Raw genomic sequence first — 19,924 nt, forward strand, 5'->3', positions numbered from 1 at the left:
AGAGATGCTTCTTTTCTTTTATAAGTGAAACAAAAGAAACTTAAAAAATTTTAAAGTGGACAGTTTGAAACTTGGGACATACACCAACCAAAACTTAATTTCTGCATGTCAGAAAAGTGCAGTAGAAGCAAAGCTACTGGAACAAAGAAACCGTGACAACATAGACACTACTCCTAACTGGCAAGCCATGGAACTGTAGCACCTGGGGTTGTTGAGGGTGGGAGGTTGGGGTTTTGTGTAGGTAAACCATAATTGTCGATTTTAAATACAGGTACCTGCCACCGCTAATTAGCATGTAAAGCTTTGTCTATATTCCTTCCTCCAACTTGGGTTCAATCAGAAGATACTTGTTGGAATGAACGGAAGAAACTTCCCTTTTGATAGATGGAATTGAAACTGCTTATTGTATGTGGTTATATTTGCTAAAACTTACGTGTAAGCTTTTTACAAAAGGGTAAGAATTATGGTGTTGAACTTTAATTCACTTGTATAAGGAAACAGTTTCAAACTCTCATAATAGGTCTTAAATATTTTTACTTACTATTCTCTCTCAGTAATATATACCTCTTCCTTCCCTGCTTTATGAAACATCTGTTTAAGAATTAAAGGAAGTAATCAAGTGATCATAGTTTGGAGAAAGAATTTACCCCATGACTGGATATTTATTTTAATTAGGTTGTCATACTTATTAAATGTAATTTAAATACTTGGGTCCCATGAAAGTTGATCAGAATTAAAATGACAACATCAGTTTCCTTGCAGAAAAATTTTGTTTTAGTCCCACTCCTTAAAATACTTACACACAGACACAAACACACTCAACAGAAATAGGTTTTACTTCACAAATGTACCCTCCTGCTAAAATTGTCTACTTTTGAATGGATTTCCCTGTTGGGCTGAAGTGTATGCTTATATACATGCTTAGTCATTTTAAGGTAAACAAGCATCAGAGAACATTCTGTGCATTGATTGAAGCAAGAGCAGGTGTTGAGGACCTAAATTTTTATTAAACAATTTAGTAATTATAAAAGTTTCTTGTGTTAACTAGTAAAAACTTTCAAAACCTTTCATTGAACAAATTTTAAAAAATGCAACTTTGTAATTTGAGGGGGAAATTTGGGGAGTAAAAGGAGTGGGCCACTAATACATATTTACCTCTCATTTGCTGGCTCTTCTAGGCCATAAACATGGGCTCCAGTTTGCACATTGGGAAGAAAGCATAGAAATTTGACTTGTATTTTAAAAATAGAAATTTAATATGTATATTAAGAATGCATAGCTCTGTATTCTCTAAAAGGCTCTAAAGAGCAATCTGGCACTGCTGTGTTCAGTGTGACCTAGTTGCCTGGGAGAATGGTAAGAACACTTGTCTTCACCTGTGTGTTCTTACAACTAATTCTTTTTATAGTTTATCTTGACAATTCACATGTGTTTAAGTTACTTGTATATTGATTTATTCTAGTCTTCCATTTTTGTCTTTTATTTACCTTTTGTGTTTCCAGAAGTAACATAGAAACACTTTAAAGTCATTGCAAAGGAAAACTGTGATCTATTACTATATATTATTTTTAACACAGATCTTTAAACTTCGCAAAAAGACTAATGAAATTTTTTTCTTTTCCCTTGACTATTTCCCACCTCACTTAGCAGTTGGTCCCTTTAACTTATGTTCTGAACTTTGGTGTAAATGGTGGTTTCTAGCAAGCTTAGTAAAGTTTTATTTAGATGTTATAGTTGGTGATACGGTTTTTATTTTTACTACATTTAGTTTTTAGGGGGAAGATTTATTTGTTTACTCCACTACTCTCAGAGCAGAGTTACTTGTTTTTGTTAACGAGACTGTGAGAAGAGAAGGGAGAGAGTGAAATCACAGAAGTCCTGTTGTTTAGTTGTCCTACAGTATAGTTGCTAGTAAGTTTATATTTACCCAATGAAGAAGTCAATGACCTAAACTACCTATAAAAGTTTAGTAGTGCTGCAGTGTTGATTGAAACCCTTTGGCTGTCTAGTAGTCTTTATGCTACTGAATCTTGGCTTACTATATGATATTCGGCTCATGTTTTGGGCCCTCTATATAGACAAACATTTGCATTCATAGTAGAGTTGTATACTGGCCACTATTTTTCAAACATGAACAACCACTGCTTTCAGAGTGACTCGTTAGGGTTATTATGAAGCAGGAAATAATCCTTTGTAATTGCATCTGTGTATTGCATATTAATTAAGGCATACTTGGCAAATGCTTTTCTTTCACCTGTGAAATTTCTGAAAGCCGGTCCAAACAATACTGCATACCAAATTGTGCTCTTATATATTACTGCATCGTGTTCCTTTTTAATCAAATAGCATGTTTTAGTTTTGTTTTTTTTTTTGTAGTGGCTTGCTTTATGCCACTTACCTTTTATTGTACTTGAAGTCCTAATCATGTTTTTAACATTGTATTTAACAAATCATTTCATTAGGTTTCATAAAAATGTCATTCCTTTGAAAAGGCAGGGATTCCCACTTTCAGAATCTTAGAATGAAAATAGCGTGTTTATTCACAGAGGGGAAATAGTTCAGACTTGGTGTTAATGAAATAAGTAAAGATTTCACAGGAGGATTTGTTTAGATTTGCGCAGATGTTGATGGCACCTTTTACTAAAAAAAAAAAAAATTAACATTAATCAACAATGCTAAGTAGGACTAGGTAAAGTGTGGAAATGTGTGCCTTTCAGTATTTGTACTCTTGGTGGTCATTTGGATAATCAGACCCTTTGGATGCCTGAGAGCACATTTAATTTCTGTGGAGTGCCACTTTTGGCTAAAGTGATTCTTTCATGTGCACTTAGTTTCTGGAGTAAAGTCTGTTATATGAGGGGGATCTTTATATTGGACTTTTATATTTTTTTAAGTGTTCACATTTCTTTCTGTTAATTAAATGCCATCATAATAACCACATTTATATTGTTGCCTCTTAAAATCAAAGCCACCTTGATGTTATTCTTCTAGGAATACATCAAGATTTGAGCAGTGTGTATAGTGATTAAAATGTATTCTTGAAGAGCATATTCTAATAGATTCAGGTTTTAGAAAGCAAGAACACAAAAATATAATACCTTTTGTATAAAGATTTTGTTTTGCTATAGTGAAAAACAAGGACTTGGTTTTCTATTTTTTTCTGGCTTTTATGGAAGAATGAAAAGGGTTATCTCCAGTAACTTTTAATTATCTTATAGCAATAATGTCACCATTCTTTTCAGAAGGTAAAATATGCCTTGTATAGGAAAATAGACATAATTTCCTTTTGGGAGGTCCCTTTATAACCTAGCATTTTCTTCCACTTGAGAAAATTTCCTATATTTTCAGATTACTTCATCTTGAACTCAGAAATCTTTTGTGCAATGTAATATTTTATTGATCCATCTTTGTACATTTTCATTTTATTTCATATATGTCTCTCAACTACCTGTCTGAATCAGCTATTTCAGATTTTGAATTCATTGGTTAAAAAAGTTTTATGTATTTCCTCATGGGTTTATGTTAGGCTGTTTTGCATTTTAATCTATTATGCTACGGAAATTATTCTGAAGTTTATATTCCCTTTTTAAGCCTGCCTTAGTCTTATCTTTTGTCATTTTCTATGGCTTAAGGAAGAGTACACCGAACCTAGTAGTTTACTTTGAGGAACAAAAGAAACCTTTTCTTCTCTTTTAAGGGAAGAACTACTTTGTTAGTAACTACTATTTCAGTCAAGGTTTCTTTAGTTGGTCCAATCTACAGCTACAATTTGGGGGGAGGGGCTAATCCTTTTTGCTGTTCTGAGCTACTATTGTCAACTGCTGTTGTACATACTGTTATGTGTAAGGGCGTAAATATATTTATTATGTTTGTAAAATTCATTCTGTACAATTGCAGATCAAAGTTGCTCTTCTGTGATATATGGGATATTATGTTTTAAAGACCATCTTGGAATACGATTAGAGAACTTAGTATTTTGATGTACTAAGACCTATTTTAAGTTTAATATTTTACCTTTGCAAAAACTTTAATTAAAGATGTTATTTAAAAAAAGTAATGTTGATTGGTTTACTTATTGGTGTGTATAACATTTGTTATATAGAAAACTAAAAGCCATAGTTTAGAAAGGAACATACTTCACATTGTTAATAAGTTCCATTTATTTAAATAAAACATATTCTGTATACCTTTAAAATAGTAGGGTAGAGTGTCAGTGTGAGATTTTAAGTTATGTTACAAATTCTTAATAGCTTTTAAAAAGACTAGTTGTATTTACCAGGTACATGGAAATTTCATTTGGGCGAAATTCACAACAAAGTATAACTGAAAATTGATATAATTAGTACACTGAATGAATACTATATCAAAAAATAGGTTAAGATAGGGGCCTCCCGGGTGGCGCAGTGGGTTGAGCGCAGCACTGTGAAGCTGTCTGCAACCTCTGCGGCGCTGGTTCGATTCCCGGCAGGCCAGGGAGATTCCCATGTGGCATGGCAGACCTCTCCTGTCTCGCCTGCTGCTTCCCTCAGCAGTGTGTTTTGGTTGTTCTGCCTGTTCTGCTCCCTGCTCTGTCTCTGGTGAATTCTTTCACCCTCCCATGCCTCTGGCCTGCACCCCAGTGCTTCCATAAATAAATCTTTAAAAAAAAAAATAGGTTAAGATAAAATTACTTGAGGGCAGTCTTTTAAAATTTTTCTTTAATTTCTTTTTCACTCTGTACTTTGTTAATTTAGATAGCATTAAGTAACTAGCATTTTAACTTTATAATTCAAAAGGATCATTAAGCAATTTGCCTTTTTGTAATTTTTAATGCTATTACAGACTGTCCAGGAAACATGCAAATTTTAATCATTAAAATAATCATAGATATTTATTGCCAACAAATCTTATTTTTGCAGTTTAATTCAAGCTCCTCTGGTGATCTTTAATCTCTGACCTCAATTCCTCTATTTATAAAAATGACATTAGTGAAGTAATGCATGTGAAATTCTTAGAATGATGCTTGGTATACAGTATGCACTAAAGTCAGAGAGAATTCATTTCATAATTACTTGCATAATTATGAGAAGAGTGGGACTGGGGAGGGTGGGGAGGGGAGTGGTGCAATTACTATTTTCCAATTCAACCGGTGTTATCAGACAGAACAAGCGATCTTTGACAGTTCTAACTAACACAAAGAGTTGAAGTTCTCATAATATGCTAGAAAGCACTTTTTTTTTTAAAGATTTATTTTTTGTTTATTTACGTACGCATACAAGAATTGGGGTGTAGGCCAGAGGTGTGGGGGCTGAGCATATTCACCAGATAGAGTGGGGAGCAGAACAGGCAGATCTATTAAAATACACTGCTGGTGGGGAGCAGTGGGCAAGACAGGAGAGGTCTGCTGTGTCATGTGGGTCACCTCTCTGGCCAAGGCAGTGGCTGGCTGGCTTATAGCTTGATAGCACCGAGACTTAACCCTGTGCCAAGAGGGAGACCCCAGAAAGCACTTTTATTTAATGTTTTTTCATACCACTGTGTACTAACATGGATCTGCCTTAAAGGCACAGAACCAACTTTCAGGTCTACATGTCGTTCAGCCATGATCTTGTATTTCCTGGTCCGTGAGTCAGTAGTAGAGCAATTAGTTGTTACTGTGAAGCTGGCTGAGAGAATGACATCCAAAGGAGGGACACAGGAGATATATCAGACACACTTAGAGACTGGTGAGGAGAGGTGCTTTCCTTGTGCTCCAGCTGTGCAGCCTTCAAAGGGAGAGAGTGCTGTCCAGGTGAGGATTTGTGTGGCATCAGCCGGCCATGAATATGTTGAGAGGTCCCTCGTTCCCTGGCAGGAGTAGAGGGGAGAAATATTTTCCAGCAGCTGTAGGGAGGAAACTGTGCCTCATGTTTCAGCTCAAAAATAACTTTTTTCCTCTTCTTTTTCATTCTCCTTGTTTCATTGGCTGACAATGACCCTTCAGTTCTTGACCTCATCCACTGACCTGACAGACCAGCTGAGTAAGTGTCTGTAGTTAGCTCACCTGGTGACGTAGGTATTTTCATTAGCGCTCACTTTTTTATTCTTCACTAAAAGGTCACCTACATCTGGCAAGGAACAGAGAAGCTTTGGTTTTTAGGTCATGTTAACCTTCCCCACATTTGGAAAAAAAGTTCATCCTTGCCACGTTTTGACTCAGAGATTGAGTCTACCAGATCCGTTTTAGGTTACTATTGAGGAGTTCATCTGTCCAGTAACTAGATTTACCTAGCACATAGGAGAAAACTTAAATGTGGTCAAGTGCAACATAGAACTAGTCAAGGGGCCCTAATATTCCATTGTGAAGGCATGTGTATTTGACTCATGGGAGACTCTTTCATGTCTTAACTTTCTGTCAATCCCCTAATAACATTAAGCCCAGATTCAAATTGACTAAGGAATGAGATCTTTCACAAAGAAGGGATAGATACTTGAACCAAAAAACCTTCCACTTCTGCTTTTTCTAGTCTTCTGTATTGCCAACCTTTGGAAGCAGGGGCTGGATTTTGATCAAATTATTACTATGCAGTATGGTTGGTGTGTTATGCCGTGGATAAGAGTGATTAGTTAAGCTACTGGGTGGTTCAGATGCAGAAATTGGAGTAGAAGCTTCAAGAAAGTTTGTAAACTGACCAAACTTCCATGAAATCTTGGGTGTCATCGAGATAGATCCTAAAGCTCAGCACAACATTGGAAGTTGAAAATGTATCACAGAATTTGATATGCAATTATGGCTTTCAGAGTAGGATAAGCAACGTAGGGAAAAGACAGCCAATAGAATTGGACAATTCCCAAGTAAAAAGGCCTCAAAAACAGAGTGACTTGCAGAGAGTGGAAAGGTGCCTAGTAAATTATGGAGACAGGCTTCTCATGGGCCCCAAGCTGAGTTAAGCAGGTAAGACTAATTCATGAGTGATGTTACTTGCTCTTTATTTCTATAAGTCCATGGATTTTTAATAAAACCTTATTTAAATATCCCTGCTCTTGGCTGGCTGCTGCTGCAACATCCTGGTAATGTCCATTTAGAACAAGGGTGTTTTTTTCTCATTCATAAAGGCCTAATAATGATGAGCTGTTGCCTTCACTGTGTATCAGAAAATCAAAGGAGAAATCATGTGTCCGTAATTGGGTCACATGTTAAAGCAGGACCAAGCCCTTCCTGAGGTCAGCGATAATTCATGAGAAAAGTCCAAGAGGAAGAAACTCTTGTACAGATGGGGTTGGAGCTCTAAGGTGGAGCTTCACAACTAGTACGTCTCCAGTGTGTTGCAAGAAGGCGTCACTCTTGAACTGTTTAAACTTTGGGGAAGCTGACTACATTTGGGGCTGCCAGAGCAGCTTTATTAGTTCTCTCTGGCCAAGAACAACAACTTCTGTACCTGGTGTGCATGCCAAATGATTTTTCTCATGTGTCATGATGTGAACAAGGTTGGGGAACACAAAGCTGTCGCTGGTCAGAGAATCTGGTTGAAATCAAAAGGAAAATCTCTTATCTTCCTTATACTTGGTTATCTGGTTTCCAGAACCACCAGAGATCAACTTAGAAAGTGAGGATGTTGAGAAGTAACTGCCAAAGCTCCTTGAACTAAAACTGATTTCCAAGCCAGAAATACAGTGAATGAGTGGGCACAGATTGCGCCAAATGATGAGCTCTACAACGTGGGAGAAAATATGAGTTGTTCAGCTCAGACTTAAGGAGTTGTAACAGTCTTGATTTAAAACTGATAAACCTTGCTTCCTCTTCCCACTGTTAGTAGTATGTGTCTACGATAATCTGACATCAGATTTTGTCTCCTGGAATTGTCTCCCAGGCCAGCTTCCTCCTTTCCATTTTTCTTAATCATATCGCCCCTTTTCTTGAGACACGTGGGAAGCCGCACATAGTCATACAGTGCACAGCCCGCACAACTCTATGCTAAGAACCTTGATAATCTCCACTGTCTACTGAATAGAGGCCAATCGTACAGTCTGGCACACACTATTCTCTCCACGATCTGGCTTTTATCTACTTGTGTTGGTGAAGTCTGGCAAGAAACAGGTGGCTTAACTCAGAGTTAATCTGAGGAGATTTTAATAGACTTTTTACACAGTGGTGGGTAGGTGTAAGGAAAACAATCAGTGATGATCAAATACTTGAGTCAGCCACAGCAATGCTGTTATCATCCAGGAGGCTGGATGGTCAGGGAAAAGAGGGGCGGTAGCAGGCCCTGGACAGGATATCACAGATAGGAGTTGTAATCATTGAGCTATCTACTACCGCTAAAGCAACCAAGAGTCAGGAAGGGATCGCAGATAGATACCCCAACTGTCTCTCCTCCTTTGCTCCTATGTCAAGTCAATGCCCTCCTTGCCAAATCAACTGGAATCCAGAGGGCAGTTGAATATGGATGGAACAGTCTGTAGGAGTCAGTCTCTGCAGAGTAGAAAAGCCTGAAGAATGCTTCTGAGAATAACCAGCAATTTCCTTTCCCTACTTTCTGTCCTCTAGGCTTTAGGCATGCTTGTTCCTTTCCTTAATGATGCCATGGTAGTCACACTTCCGTGACTGGAGGGAGAATGAGTTTGGTGCATCATCAAGCAGTGAAAGAAGCAGAAGAAAAGAATTTCTTCCAGTTATTGCTCTCACTAGCGGCTCAACTGCACCAATTAAAATGAAATCAAGTAGCAACTTGGATGTCTGGGAAGACCTGTGAATGCCAGAGGTGAATGGCCACTTTTTCCCATCTCCAGAGTTGGCCTACAGAGAGTGAAAACAGGTATGCTGTCAGATACCTCCATCTTTCCTTCGGACAGTGCATCCATCAGTCAGGGTATCTCACATCTCCAACAGTTGCTAAAGTTATTACTACTTACCCTAATCCCTTTTCTGTCAGAATGCTTAAGGAAAACTTTGAAAAATTAGAGAAACATCTAGAGCAAATAGAATGAAATCAAATTGTTCTATTTGTTATTCCTAACAGCTTCTAAGAGTCACATATTCTCACAGATCCACAAATTGTTTGCCAATATCTAACATGACAATATCTTAATTTATCCATCATCATTTCAGAAGCCTTTATCACATGATGTCTGGGGAAAAGAGATGTAATACAATAGAATTTAAACCTGGATTTGCAACAGGGATCACAGTAGTCTTATTTTTCTCAAACTTTACCTCATCTGTTTAAGATGGCCCTTGCAGAGAAACTTGCAAAGCCTCCTAGAGAAATGAGGCTCTTTTGGACTTTTTTTTTGCAGTTCCCTTTGGGGTTAACCCTTAAATTACAGCACCTGTAGTGAAAGACACTGGGTCATAGGAATAAGTCATTAATATGATTTTTTTCAAAACACTTCGTAAGGAGCAGATCTGTAGTGCTGTTGTTGTTATTTTATCATAATTTTTTTTATAGATTTGTTTATTTATTTATACAGGCACTGGGTACAGTCAGAAGCGCGGGAGGGTGAGAGAATTCACCAGAGCCAGAGCGGGGAGCAGAGCAGGCAGAAGGACCGAAGTACACTGCTGAGGGGAGCAGCGGGCGGCAGGAGAGGTCTGCGCGCCATGTGGGACCCTCCTCTGGTGGCCGGGGAGCAGCCGGGGGTCGAACCAGCGCCGCAGAGGCTGCGGGCAGCTTCGCAAACCAGCGCTCAACCGCTGTGCCACCGGGGAGGTCCTATCATAAAATTCTTAATGACTAGACTCCTTTGCTTAAGTCCCATTAGGGACCAAAAGGAATGATACTGTTTGTTTGTTTGTTTTTTTTTAAAAAAAACCCAAATTGGAACATGGGGCCTAACGTAGGTTTCTTTTTCTTCTTGACTTTCAGTTTTTATTTATTTATTTGTTTGTTTGTTTGTTTGTTTATTTAAAGAATTATTTATTTATTTATACAAGCACTGGGTATAGTCAGAAGCGTGAGAGGGTGAGAGAATTCACCAGAGCCAGAGCAGGGAACAGAACAGGCAGATTGACAAAATATACTGCCGAGGGGAGCAATGGGTGGCAGGAGAGGTCTGCGAGCCATGTGGGACCCTCCCCGGTGGCCGGGGATCGAACCAGCGCTGCAGAGGCTGCGGGCAGCTTCGCAACCCAGCGCTCAACCACTGAACCACCAGGGGAGGTCCAATACTGTTGTTTTTTTATGACTAGGAGGCTCAGAGCTGAGATGTTATTAAACTTTGTATTGTATGTTGTCAAATAGGAGTTTCCCATCTCTTTCTTAATCCCTCTTCATCTAAAATACTTTAATAAATGAGACAGAATGTTCCCAAACATTCCCAAGTTCTCAGAAAGAACTCCAATATTATTCTAAATGAGAACTGAGTTGTTTATGCAATTTTGATTTCTCTACTTTGTTTAAAGTTTTACATTTCCCTTACCAAATTTGGGACCGATAACAAAATGATTCATTTGTCTCTGCTACTTGTAGTAATGCATTAATGGCAAATAAAAATTCTAATTTAATATGATTAGGCTGTCCAATAGAATAAATTATAAAGGAGTTTACTTTCTTGTGTTTTGTTTACTAAATTTGCTACAAAGTAAGCACTTTAATACTCACTGGCTTAGATTTATCACATCCTAAAAAACCTAAATTTCATAATGCTACATTATTGTTCAAATCACCCTTAATGTGATATCTCCCTCTTCTTATAATTCTAAAGACATAATAACTCAACTAGCTGGTAAAATTAACCATTCTGCACCTTAAAAAAAATGCCATGTTTAATTATTATCACACAGCATATAACTTTTCACTACCATGTTTTTAAAAGTATGCATGTGATAAAAAAAAAATCATCAGCAGAGAAAAGTACCTTGGAAACGTTTCTATTTATAATAGTTTGCTTGGGCTTCTATAACAAAATGTTACAGACGAGGTGGACTTAACACAAATTACTATTTTCACAGTTCTGGAGGCTGGAAGTCCAAGACTGAAGTACAAAATTCAGTTTCCTGTGAGAGCTCTCTTCCCAGCTAGCTAAGGGCCCCTTGTTTTGTTGTTGTTGTTTTTTTTTTTTTTTTTGGTGGTTAAAAACTCCTTTATTTTTATTATTTTTATTTTTTATGACTTTTTCAAAATATATTTTATTTTATATAATTCTTACATAATTTTTCATTTTTGCACAATGTATGCATTTTCATTTTGGTTATATTCCCCATATAATTGCACCCCCCCACCTTGTTTTGACCCTAGTTCTTCCTCTCCCTGTCCCTCCCCCCCCATAATGTGTTTCTGTTTTATAGTTGCTTGTTGATTTTGATTTTTACTTTGTATTAATTAGTCTTTTTCCTGGTCCCTTATTTAGATTTTCTAAATTCCTGCTATGAGTGAGACCATCCATTTTTCTTTTTCTTTCTGACTTATTTCGCTGAGCATAATCCCTTCTAGCTCCATCCATGTTGCTGCAAACTGCATGTGTTTATCTTTTTTGATTGCTGAGTAATATTCCACTGTTGACTGTGTTATCGTATTACCTTTACTCTGTGCATGCAGGGAGACGGGGAGGGAGATCTCTGATGCCTCTTCCTTTTTTTTTATAAGGAACTATTAGTCCTGTGGGATTACTAGCCCACCCTTACAGCCTCATTTAACCCAAAAGATTCTATCTTCATATGTCATCACATTGGGAATTAGGATTTCAATATATGAATTTGGGGAGAAAATACTACTCAATACCTAGTCCCAATCTCCAGAGAAGCCGTTTTTAGCTATTTTCTGATTTTAGTTCTTCTGGTGGTTATTTTGTAATTCTGTTATATATTTATGTACCTGTTTTTTGAGCTGTAGATATTTAGACATATCTTTTGGCTACACATAATGATTAGAAATTAATTGACTTAACATTATCTCTTAGCTCTCAGATATTCAAAAACTGCCAGATAAAGTGAACTCTGGCCAAGATTTATACATTTATTATTTTCATGAGCACATAATTAAACTCCTATTGTCAATGCTAGTTTTTTACCCATCATTGCCATAGCCAATGAAGAAAAATTCATTTCCCTATGAGTATTTTTTTCACACAAAGAGCATTTGTAATCAAAATAAAATGTTTTACTTAAGTTATTGATAACAAATAATTTTTTTACTAGCATGCATTTATTAGGACCTGTACAATTGTTTTTTACTTGTTAGTTTTAACACATAATTTTGGCCCTAAGAGAAGTTTACAAATTACAAAAAGTAATACTCTAAAACTCAGCACAGTTGTTTCATAAGAAGAAAATTTATTTCCTGTTATGAATGTAAATTTTAGTAACACATCTGTCGAAGTTATTTTTCTAGGACTGTTTCAAAAGCATTATTTGCACTGGTTAATGTAAAACACATTATTAAGCAGGGTGTGACATTTCAAATGTCACAGGTGAGAAAAACATGCAAAGAGATAACAAATTGTAAGTAAATTGGTGGGTAAGCCATGATTTTAGGTGTGCATAATCTTTCTGTGAAGACATCTGAGTCTCAGTGATAATCAGGAATAGATAAGGCCATGGAGAGAGAGGTGCCAAGTGTGTTCAGGAACCCATCTCTGGGGGCTAAAAGTTCCCCTAAATCCAATCCACAGCTTTAAGACAGCAAAAAATTTTAATTCATGGTGTGGTTCATAAGTACTGAGAAGCAAATTCCATCTTGGCTTGGAATTAAATTAGAAACCTGTCTTGAAAGATAACCTTCATCTATACAAAGTACATGTATAGATAAAGTGTGTGATTGTTTTAAGTAAGGGAGCACTTCCCAGGAATGGAGATTTCATGCCCAGTGATCATCAACATCAGAAAGAGCTCATAGCTGCAGAGTGAAGCGGCCTCTTTTGATTGCTTTAGTATTGTATTGTAGCTTGGAAATGACTAAGAAAAGAAACCAATCCCTGAAGACAAGTTGTGTTTTGAAATGAATATGCATAGTGTATAGTAACTCTAAATAACCAACATCTGTGAAACCATGTTTTATTCTATTTTATGACTGTGAATCTACATTTGGTTTCATAATTATAGCTCTATAGATCTAGTGATTAGATGAGTGATTCAGATCCAGCCCAATATGGTCACACAATAGAATTTTTGGTTGTAACATCATAACCAAAAATGAAACAAAGAAAACAATTTCTGGGTTGCATGTTTAAATTCTTGGGAGATGGCAGACCTAAAAGACAGGAGAAGTAGATTTTGCTTCCTTAGAGCTTTTTTTTTTCTTTGTTAGGAAAACATACATTTTGAGGGAAATGTATATACATGGGATTTTAAAACTGAAGGAGGCCATCAAATTCCTTCATTTCTACAGACTTTTGAGGCCCAACATTTTGCTCAAGTTTCAAGAGTTAGTTGCTGTCCAGCCTGTTTCATTAAGCAGCAGATAATTTAGTATGCTCGGCTCATAATTTCTACTTGTTGCTACTTAAAAATATTTCTAGAGTTCAGGTCTGTTATGCTATGAGACTAGCCAAGAACATCAAGTCTTCATTTGCTGGGTCACAGAAGCTGAAATCTTGCCAGTTTTTCCAGGCAACACGTAACAGTTGGGTCATATCAGGTAGCTCCTTGTGAAGAGAAGATTAATAATTTCAGAGGCATAAAAACAACTCAAAGCTAAGCATTTCCCCTCCTCATGTTTCATAATAGCAATTGATTGCTATTATGGACATCCAAATCTCAGTGATAATCAGGAAAGGGTATGACTCTCTTGGATGACTGGATTACATCCTGTTTCCATTTTAGCATCAAGGAAATCAAACTCTTTTTGGTTATATCAGGGAACATGAAGTTAGATTGAGCCAACATAGACAATTTTTTCTGGTGGTCATCAACCAAGTTACTAGCATTTGGCATTGCTTAATCTTCAGTATGAAATGCTCTGTAAAGTGAGAAGCTCAGGCATTCACTTGATTCAGGTGGTATCTGTTGAGCATCTTACATTATGTCATTTCTGCATTTGACATTAAGCAAGTCTTTGAGAAAATATAGAGTATTTTAATTTTACTTGGGATTCAGACTCTTCCTTCTTGGAGATGGTGATCAGGCTAGTAACAGTGCCTCTTCAGAGACAAACTCTTGCCACATGAAACATCACCTGTACAAGAAGTTAGGTCACCTGTGCGTCATGTGCGTCATGTGGTTGGACCGCATATTCAAGAATCCAGCCTTGTATAAGCCCCTCAATCATTGCCATTAGTGTAGAGTCAACCTACAAAACTGTTTGATTATACTTTTTTGAGATTTGACCCTGTTTATTTTGTGTGAGATGAGAATTTTCAAGCAGTTCGTAGTCATCCTGCATGTTAGGGACACTTTGCCTCATGTCCCGGTTAACCTTTTGGACTGGAATACCAGTGGTGTTCTTTGGAGAAACTCTCTGGCCCCGGTATGCCTGAGCCTGGTGTTTACAAATGCCAAACTTACTGAGCAGGATGAATACATCCCTCTGGAAGGCCTTGGTGAAAATAGCATAGAGGAATGGATTGGCACAGGAGTTAAGTGGATAGAAGAGAACCAGCAAGATTTTGGAGTTGGTAACGGTGATGAGAGGCTTGTTCATCAGGGCCGACAGAGCGTAGAATGAGATTGGGGCCATGCACATGAAGTCAGTAAAGATTAACACAGCCATCCTTTTGGCAATTTTGGTGTCTTTGTCCCCTGGATTGTATTGGGGATTTCTGACTGTGATATAGATCTTCACATAACAGGCACAGACGATGATAAAGGCGACTATGTTGAGCAATAGAACAAGGACAATATATGCCAGGGCGAGAGGGGTCTCAGTGTCCATGGGCAGGCATATGCTGACCTTGGCATAGCTACTTATTCCTACCAAAGGGAGCAAGGCCAGAAGGAAGCAGCAAATCCAGCCCCCAACCATGATGGCGTACGCATGCCTGAGGCGGATCTTCCGGTCCAGGCGCATGGCAAAGGTGATGGCATACCAGCGCTCCAGGGTGATGACTGTCAGCGTGTATACTGACAACTCACTGGCAAACACTGTAAAGAAACCGGCCGTGTTGCACCCAGGACCTGTCTGCCAGTCGATGGCATGGTTGTAGTATTCAGAATGAGTGTAGAGGTCGACGGAGGCGATAAGGAGTAGATACATCCCCATGCAGAAATCTGCAAAGGCCAAGTTGCACATGAGGAAGCGTGGGACCGTCATTTTGTAGTGGCTAGTGAGGAGGATGATCAGGACAAAGACGTTGCCCAGGAGCGCCAGCAGACTGACAAACCAGACGACAATCCTCAGGAACTTGTAGCCCATTATGTCTTCGCAGGGATTGAATTCATCCGACTTGGGGGTACACACCATGTCTTCGTTTCCCCCGCAGACAGTATAATCATAATGGCTGTCAAAGGCCTGTAGGGTCTCTTCCTGGGGGTTTTTGAGCTCCTGGCCAAAACCAATGATCTCATCCTCTTGTTCTTCAAAGAAGACGTAATAATGAGAGTTGCTGTGGATATCCTGGAACTTGGAGTTTTCCTTGTTCCCAGCGCTGCCATCTCCTGGGTCCTCTTCGTAGTCCTGGTAGAAGGGGCCATTCAAAGCATTCACAGATTTTCTCTGGCGCAGGCTCTGAATACTGCTCTCATTACACATTAAGGACTCAAGGATACTGCAAGGCAACAGACACAAGTCATCACCTACTGAAAAATGCGACTGGTTCCCCTAACACTTAGCAAAATATGCAGAGTGTTTGCTATCATCTACATGAGCCTAGAAGATTTGATATGATCTGGTTAGGTCTGCCTGTCTCTCCTACATCATTTCCTATGACGTCCCCCCTCTCACCTGCCACTCCCCCTGTGTCGAGTGACCTTGGCCCTTATTTGTCATCTACACTGAATTCAAGAATGGCAGTGATATATAAAAACAAAAGCATGGACGTTGAAGCCCACCTTCCTAGGGTAAGGCCTGGCTCTACTATTGACTAGTTGTCACACCTTGGGCAAGTCAGAGAACCTTGGTTTATCCATTTTTAGAATGGGATAATGCGAGGATCTATTTCATATAGAATTGTTGAACAATTAGACAAATTTATCTTTTTAAAGCTCTAAAACAGCAACTGAATATTGTTAGGGCCGTGTATGTGTTGGTTATTGTTATTATTATTATTCCTGTTCAGGGTTTTAGAACTCCATGTTCCTTTTCTTTGCCCAGAAAACTCATGGCTGCTTTTACTCATCATTAATTTTTATTCATTCATTCATTCATTCATTCATTCATTCATTCATTTATTTGTTTATTTTATTTATTTATGCATACAAGAGCTGGGGTACAGGCCAGAGATGTGGGGGCTGAGAGGATTCACCAGAGACAGAGTGGAGAACAGAGCAGGCAGACTGACGAAATACACTGCTGAGTGGAGCAGCAGGCAAGTCAGGAGAGGTCTGCTGTGTCATGTAGGTTGCTCCCTGGCTGGGGAGTGAACTCATGCTGCAGAGGCTGTGGATTGCTTCATAGTGCGGTGCTTAATCCTTTGCGCCACCAGGGAGGCCCTCATTATTAATTTTAAACTCAAATTTCCTTTCTAAGGAGAATTCCTTGATCTTGAATAAATTGCCCCATGCTTGTGTTTAATTTCTCCATCTGGCACTATCTGATATCTTTTTATTTGTTTGCCTGGTTAGTTTTACCTTCACCTATCAGAACAGTACAGTACAAGAGGGCTCTTGTCTGTCTTATTAATTGTTGTGGAGACACATAGTGGATGCTCAACAAATACTTATTGAACAAATGCATAAATGGAAGCGACCATGCGGTCAATGTCATAGAAATAAAAGTCAGTTTTTCACTAGCCCACCAGACTCACATTGAAAGGGATTCTTTAACTTGCTTCAACTGCTGCACAGAGTTTGCTTCATCTGTTGGGCTCTGGCTAAACCACCCAGTGGAATTCTATTTTTATTATTATTATTTTTTTATTTTATATATTTTTTACATCATTTTTCATTTTTGCACAACGTATGCATTTTCATCTTGGTTATAGTCCCCACACAATCCCACCATCCTTGTTTTGATCCTACTCCCACCTCCCCCCACCCCCACCTCCCTGGTGGTGTGTCTCTGGTTTATAGTTGCTTGTTGATTTTGATTTTAACTTTATTATATTCCAGTCTGTTTAGGGGTTAATGAAAAATCTGGAACTGCCCCTAAGGTGCACTTTATCCTACCACCTTCCCCAGTCCTTTCTTATTCTGGGGCACGGGCATCAGTATAGAGCCCACCAGTGCCACTCCCAGGCCCACTCCTAATTTTCTGCAGGTGTTATGCCTGCATTGGCCTTCTTTGCACAGCTGTTTTACTTTCCTGTTTATTTCTGCCCCCAACACTAGATCTCAGTCTATTTCTGACTTCAAGTGTAAACGCAGAAAATCAGCCAGTAGGCATTCTATAATCAAGGCAGGGAGAAAGACGTAAATGAAGGTAGTGTTAGAACAGAGGATTGCCTGAGGAAAATAATGCAGGTAAAAGTGTAAGTGGAAACAAGATTAAGAGTAAGCATGGAGAGGAAAAGCAGAACATCTCTCCTCTGCAGCATACCTAGCCTGATAATAAGACAACACAGATCACACATAGCTATTATTATTGAGAACAATGATATTCTAGATAATAGTGAAAGGTCTTTTCTATTCAGTATCTCATTTAATCTAAAAACCTACATGATGATGGCATTATGAGCTCCACTGAAAAGGCTCGAGGAGATTAAGGACTTAGGCTAAATTACCACAGCTAGGATGTGGCTGAGCTGGGCACAGACCCGGCTGACTCCAAAACCCACATACACAACCAGTGAGTTGTGGCATCTGCAGGGTTCAAATGACCAGGTAATCCAATTGCTTGTACTGTGTGTCTGAATTTGTCCTCATAGTTGTGATGTCTAATATGTTTTGCAGTATCTAATATGTGTTGCATCTAAAGGTAAGAAATCATATTGTATGGCTTCTGCAAAGTTCTATATAACCTGTTTATTCCATCTATATGTTCTGGTCACTCTATCTACTTACCTCCCAAGCCAATTCACTCCTCTATGCTATTTTCACCAAGGCCTCCCAAAGGGATGTATTCATCCTGCTCAGCAAGTCTCCCCAACCTCACCTCCTGCACTGCAATCCAGTTAGCTTTATTTCTCATCTGCAGCCATGTAGAGTCTGCAGTCATTGTCTCATAGATCTCATGTTTCTTTGGAATGCTTACAATTCTTCACCTTTTTTAAAACTACAAAGCTTCTTTCCCAGTCCCAGAAATTAAATCAACTTCTACCGTCACTTATTCCAGACACCTGCCACTTACCCTCTGATTTTCTTCTGGTTCTTAAAAGCACAGCAGTGGCTTGGATAAGAAAGGTCAGCCCGTGTGAGGTGAAGGAAACTTAAGGAAAGTGGAAGTTTCTTTAGAGTCCACGTATTTCTTGCTATCAATTCCTTCAGGTGCTCGAGGCCCTTGGAGGGCAGGGCGGTGACGCTGGTATAAGAGATGTCCCTGGGAGGGAGAGAACAGAGTAAGACAGAGAGGGTGTGAGCAACCAGGGTTCTTGAGTCCTTGGCCAAAAAGTCACACAGGCCTGAAATTAATGGGGAGATGACACACTCCTTCCTGCTCTTGAGTATATACCCTGTGGTCTAAGGAGGGATATTAAGCTTCTAGGTTGATCTGTTACAAGTGACTCCCACTTTTATTGCCTGGAACTCAGGTATCCATCAATACAATAATCGTTCAGCAGACATTTTATTTTATCGATTGCAATACATGCAAGCTCTTGGAGTCAGAGATGGATGTCAATTTTACTATGGAAAATGATACCACAGAATTGTGAAGGGGTGTCCAGAGGCATGAGAAATACATTTGAGGAGGTTCAAAGGGCTTCAATTGCTTTCAGTCTCTATGGGGATTAGGGTTTGCTCACTGATATGGATCAACACCCCAATCATGAAAAATCTCCTGATAATGTGGAACTTGGGGGTCATACCCCATTACATGGTAAGTTCATGCCCCTGAGCCACATCCCCTCTGTCTTTGGAGGCAGTGCATGTATTTCTGCAAAGAAAATCACAGTAACTTTATATTAACAATCTGAAGTGAACAATTCAAGTGACTTCTGAAAATGAGAGAGGCAGGGAGGCTGAAAAAAACGTAAATGGTTGCTAAAATGGAATTAAAATGTGGCTTTTAGGGTGACGTGTCCTGTTCTCTTTTCAATCCCAGGTTACCTGTCATTCCTCATCATTTTTACTTCTATTAAATACTAACTCTCCTAAGATCCTGAACATTGAACCTTAACATCTCTCTTATCAGAATATTCATGAACTATTCCTTATGTTTTTGCATATTTTATAATTTTAAATATTGTTTTACAGTTGCATTTAAAATATTTCATATAATCAGTGGTGTCTAACTGGCAGTGAATTACAATATTGATGACTTCTTCCTCCATGTCTTTGTAATTGGATTAGCTGGAATTTACATCCCAGGGATTCAGGGCTGCTAGAACTCACTACTCATTTTCTATAAACACAAAGCTTGAGTATTAACCCCATTCTCACCACAGAACTGTGATTCCTTGAAAAAGTTTTCACATTTGCTATTTGTTTAGTATTAACTTTTAAAATTCTGTAATTTAGCATTTCCCACACTGGTCTGGTGGTAAGAGTTACCATTGGTGTTTGTTATTATATGATCCCCAGGTGATTTTTAACATTAAGCAATTACTCTCGGGAAACTGGCATAAATGAACAACTTTGTAGTTTGTGAGAGGATTGGGGTATTTTAGATCCAGTCTTAGAAATAAATTAATGTGCTTTATTCTCCTTCCTCATCTGTCCTTTTGAGGTACCTCTTTTTCTATCAGCCATGATGTAGTCAAGATGTGGCCATCCTCCTGCCTCCAACTTTCTGAAGCAATGTATATGTCTCTCTATCCACTGATGCGTTTATGTCAGTGA

General features: G+C 38.6%; 1 protein-coding gene across 1 annotated transcript in view; it reads right to left on the reverse strand.

The window, feature by feature from the left end:
* Positions 1 to 14,183: 14,183 nt before the first annotated feature.
* TSHR (thyroid stimulating hormone receptor) overlaps positions 14,184 to 19,924 on the reverse strand; it is a gene marked incomplete at both ends in the record, with an annotated part of 126,731 nt that continues 120,990 nt past the window's right edge. Inside the window, 2 exons of the mRNA XM_084240791.1 lie at positions 14,184 to 15,597; positions 18,276 to 18,464. Coding sequence (XP_084096917.1) covers positions 14,184 to 15,597; positions 18,276 to 18,464 — 1,603 coding nt within the window. The remainder of the gene's footprint in view (positions 15,598 to 18,275; positions 18,465 to 19,924) is intronic.

Source organism: Talpa europaea, assembly GCF_964194135.1.
Source record: "Talpa europaea genome assembly, chromosome: 8".
Taxonomy (NCBI): domain Eukaryota; kingdom Metazoa; phylum Chordata; class Mammalia; order Eulipotyphla; family Talpidae; genus Talpa; species Talpa europaea.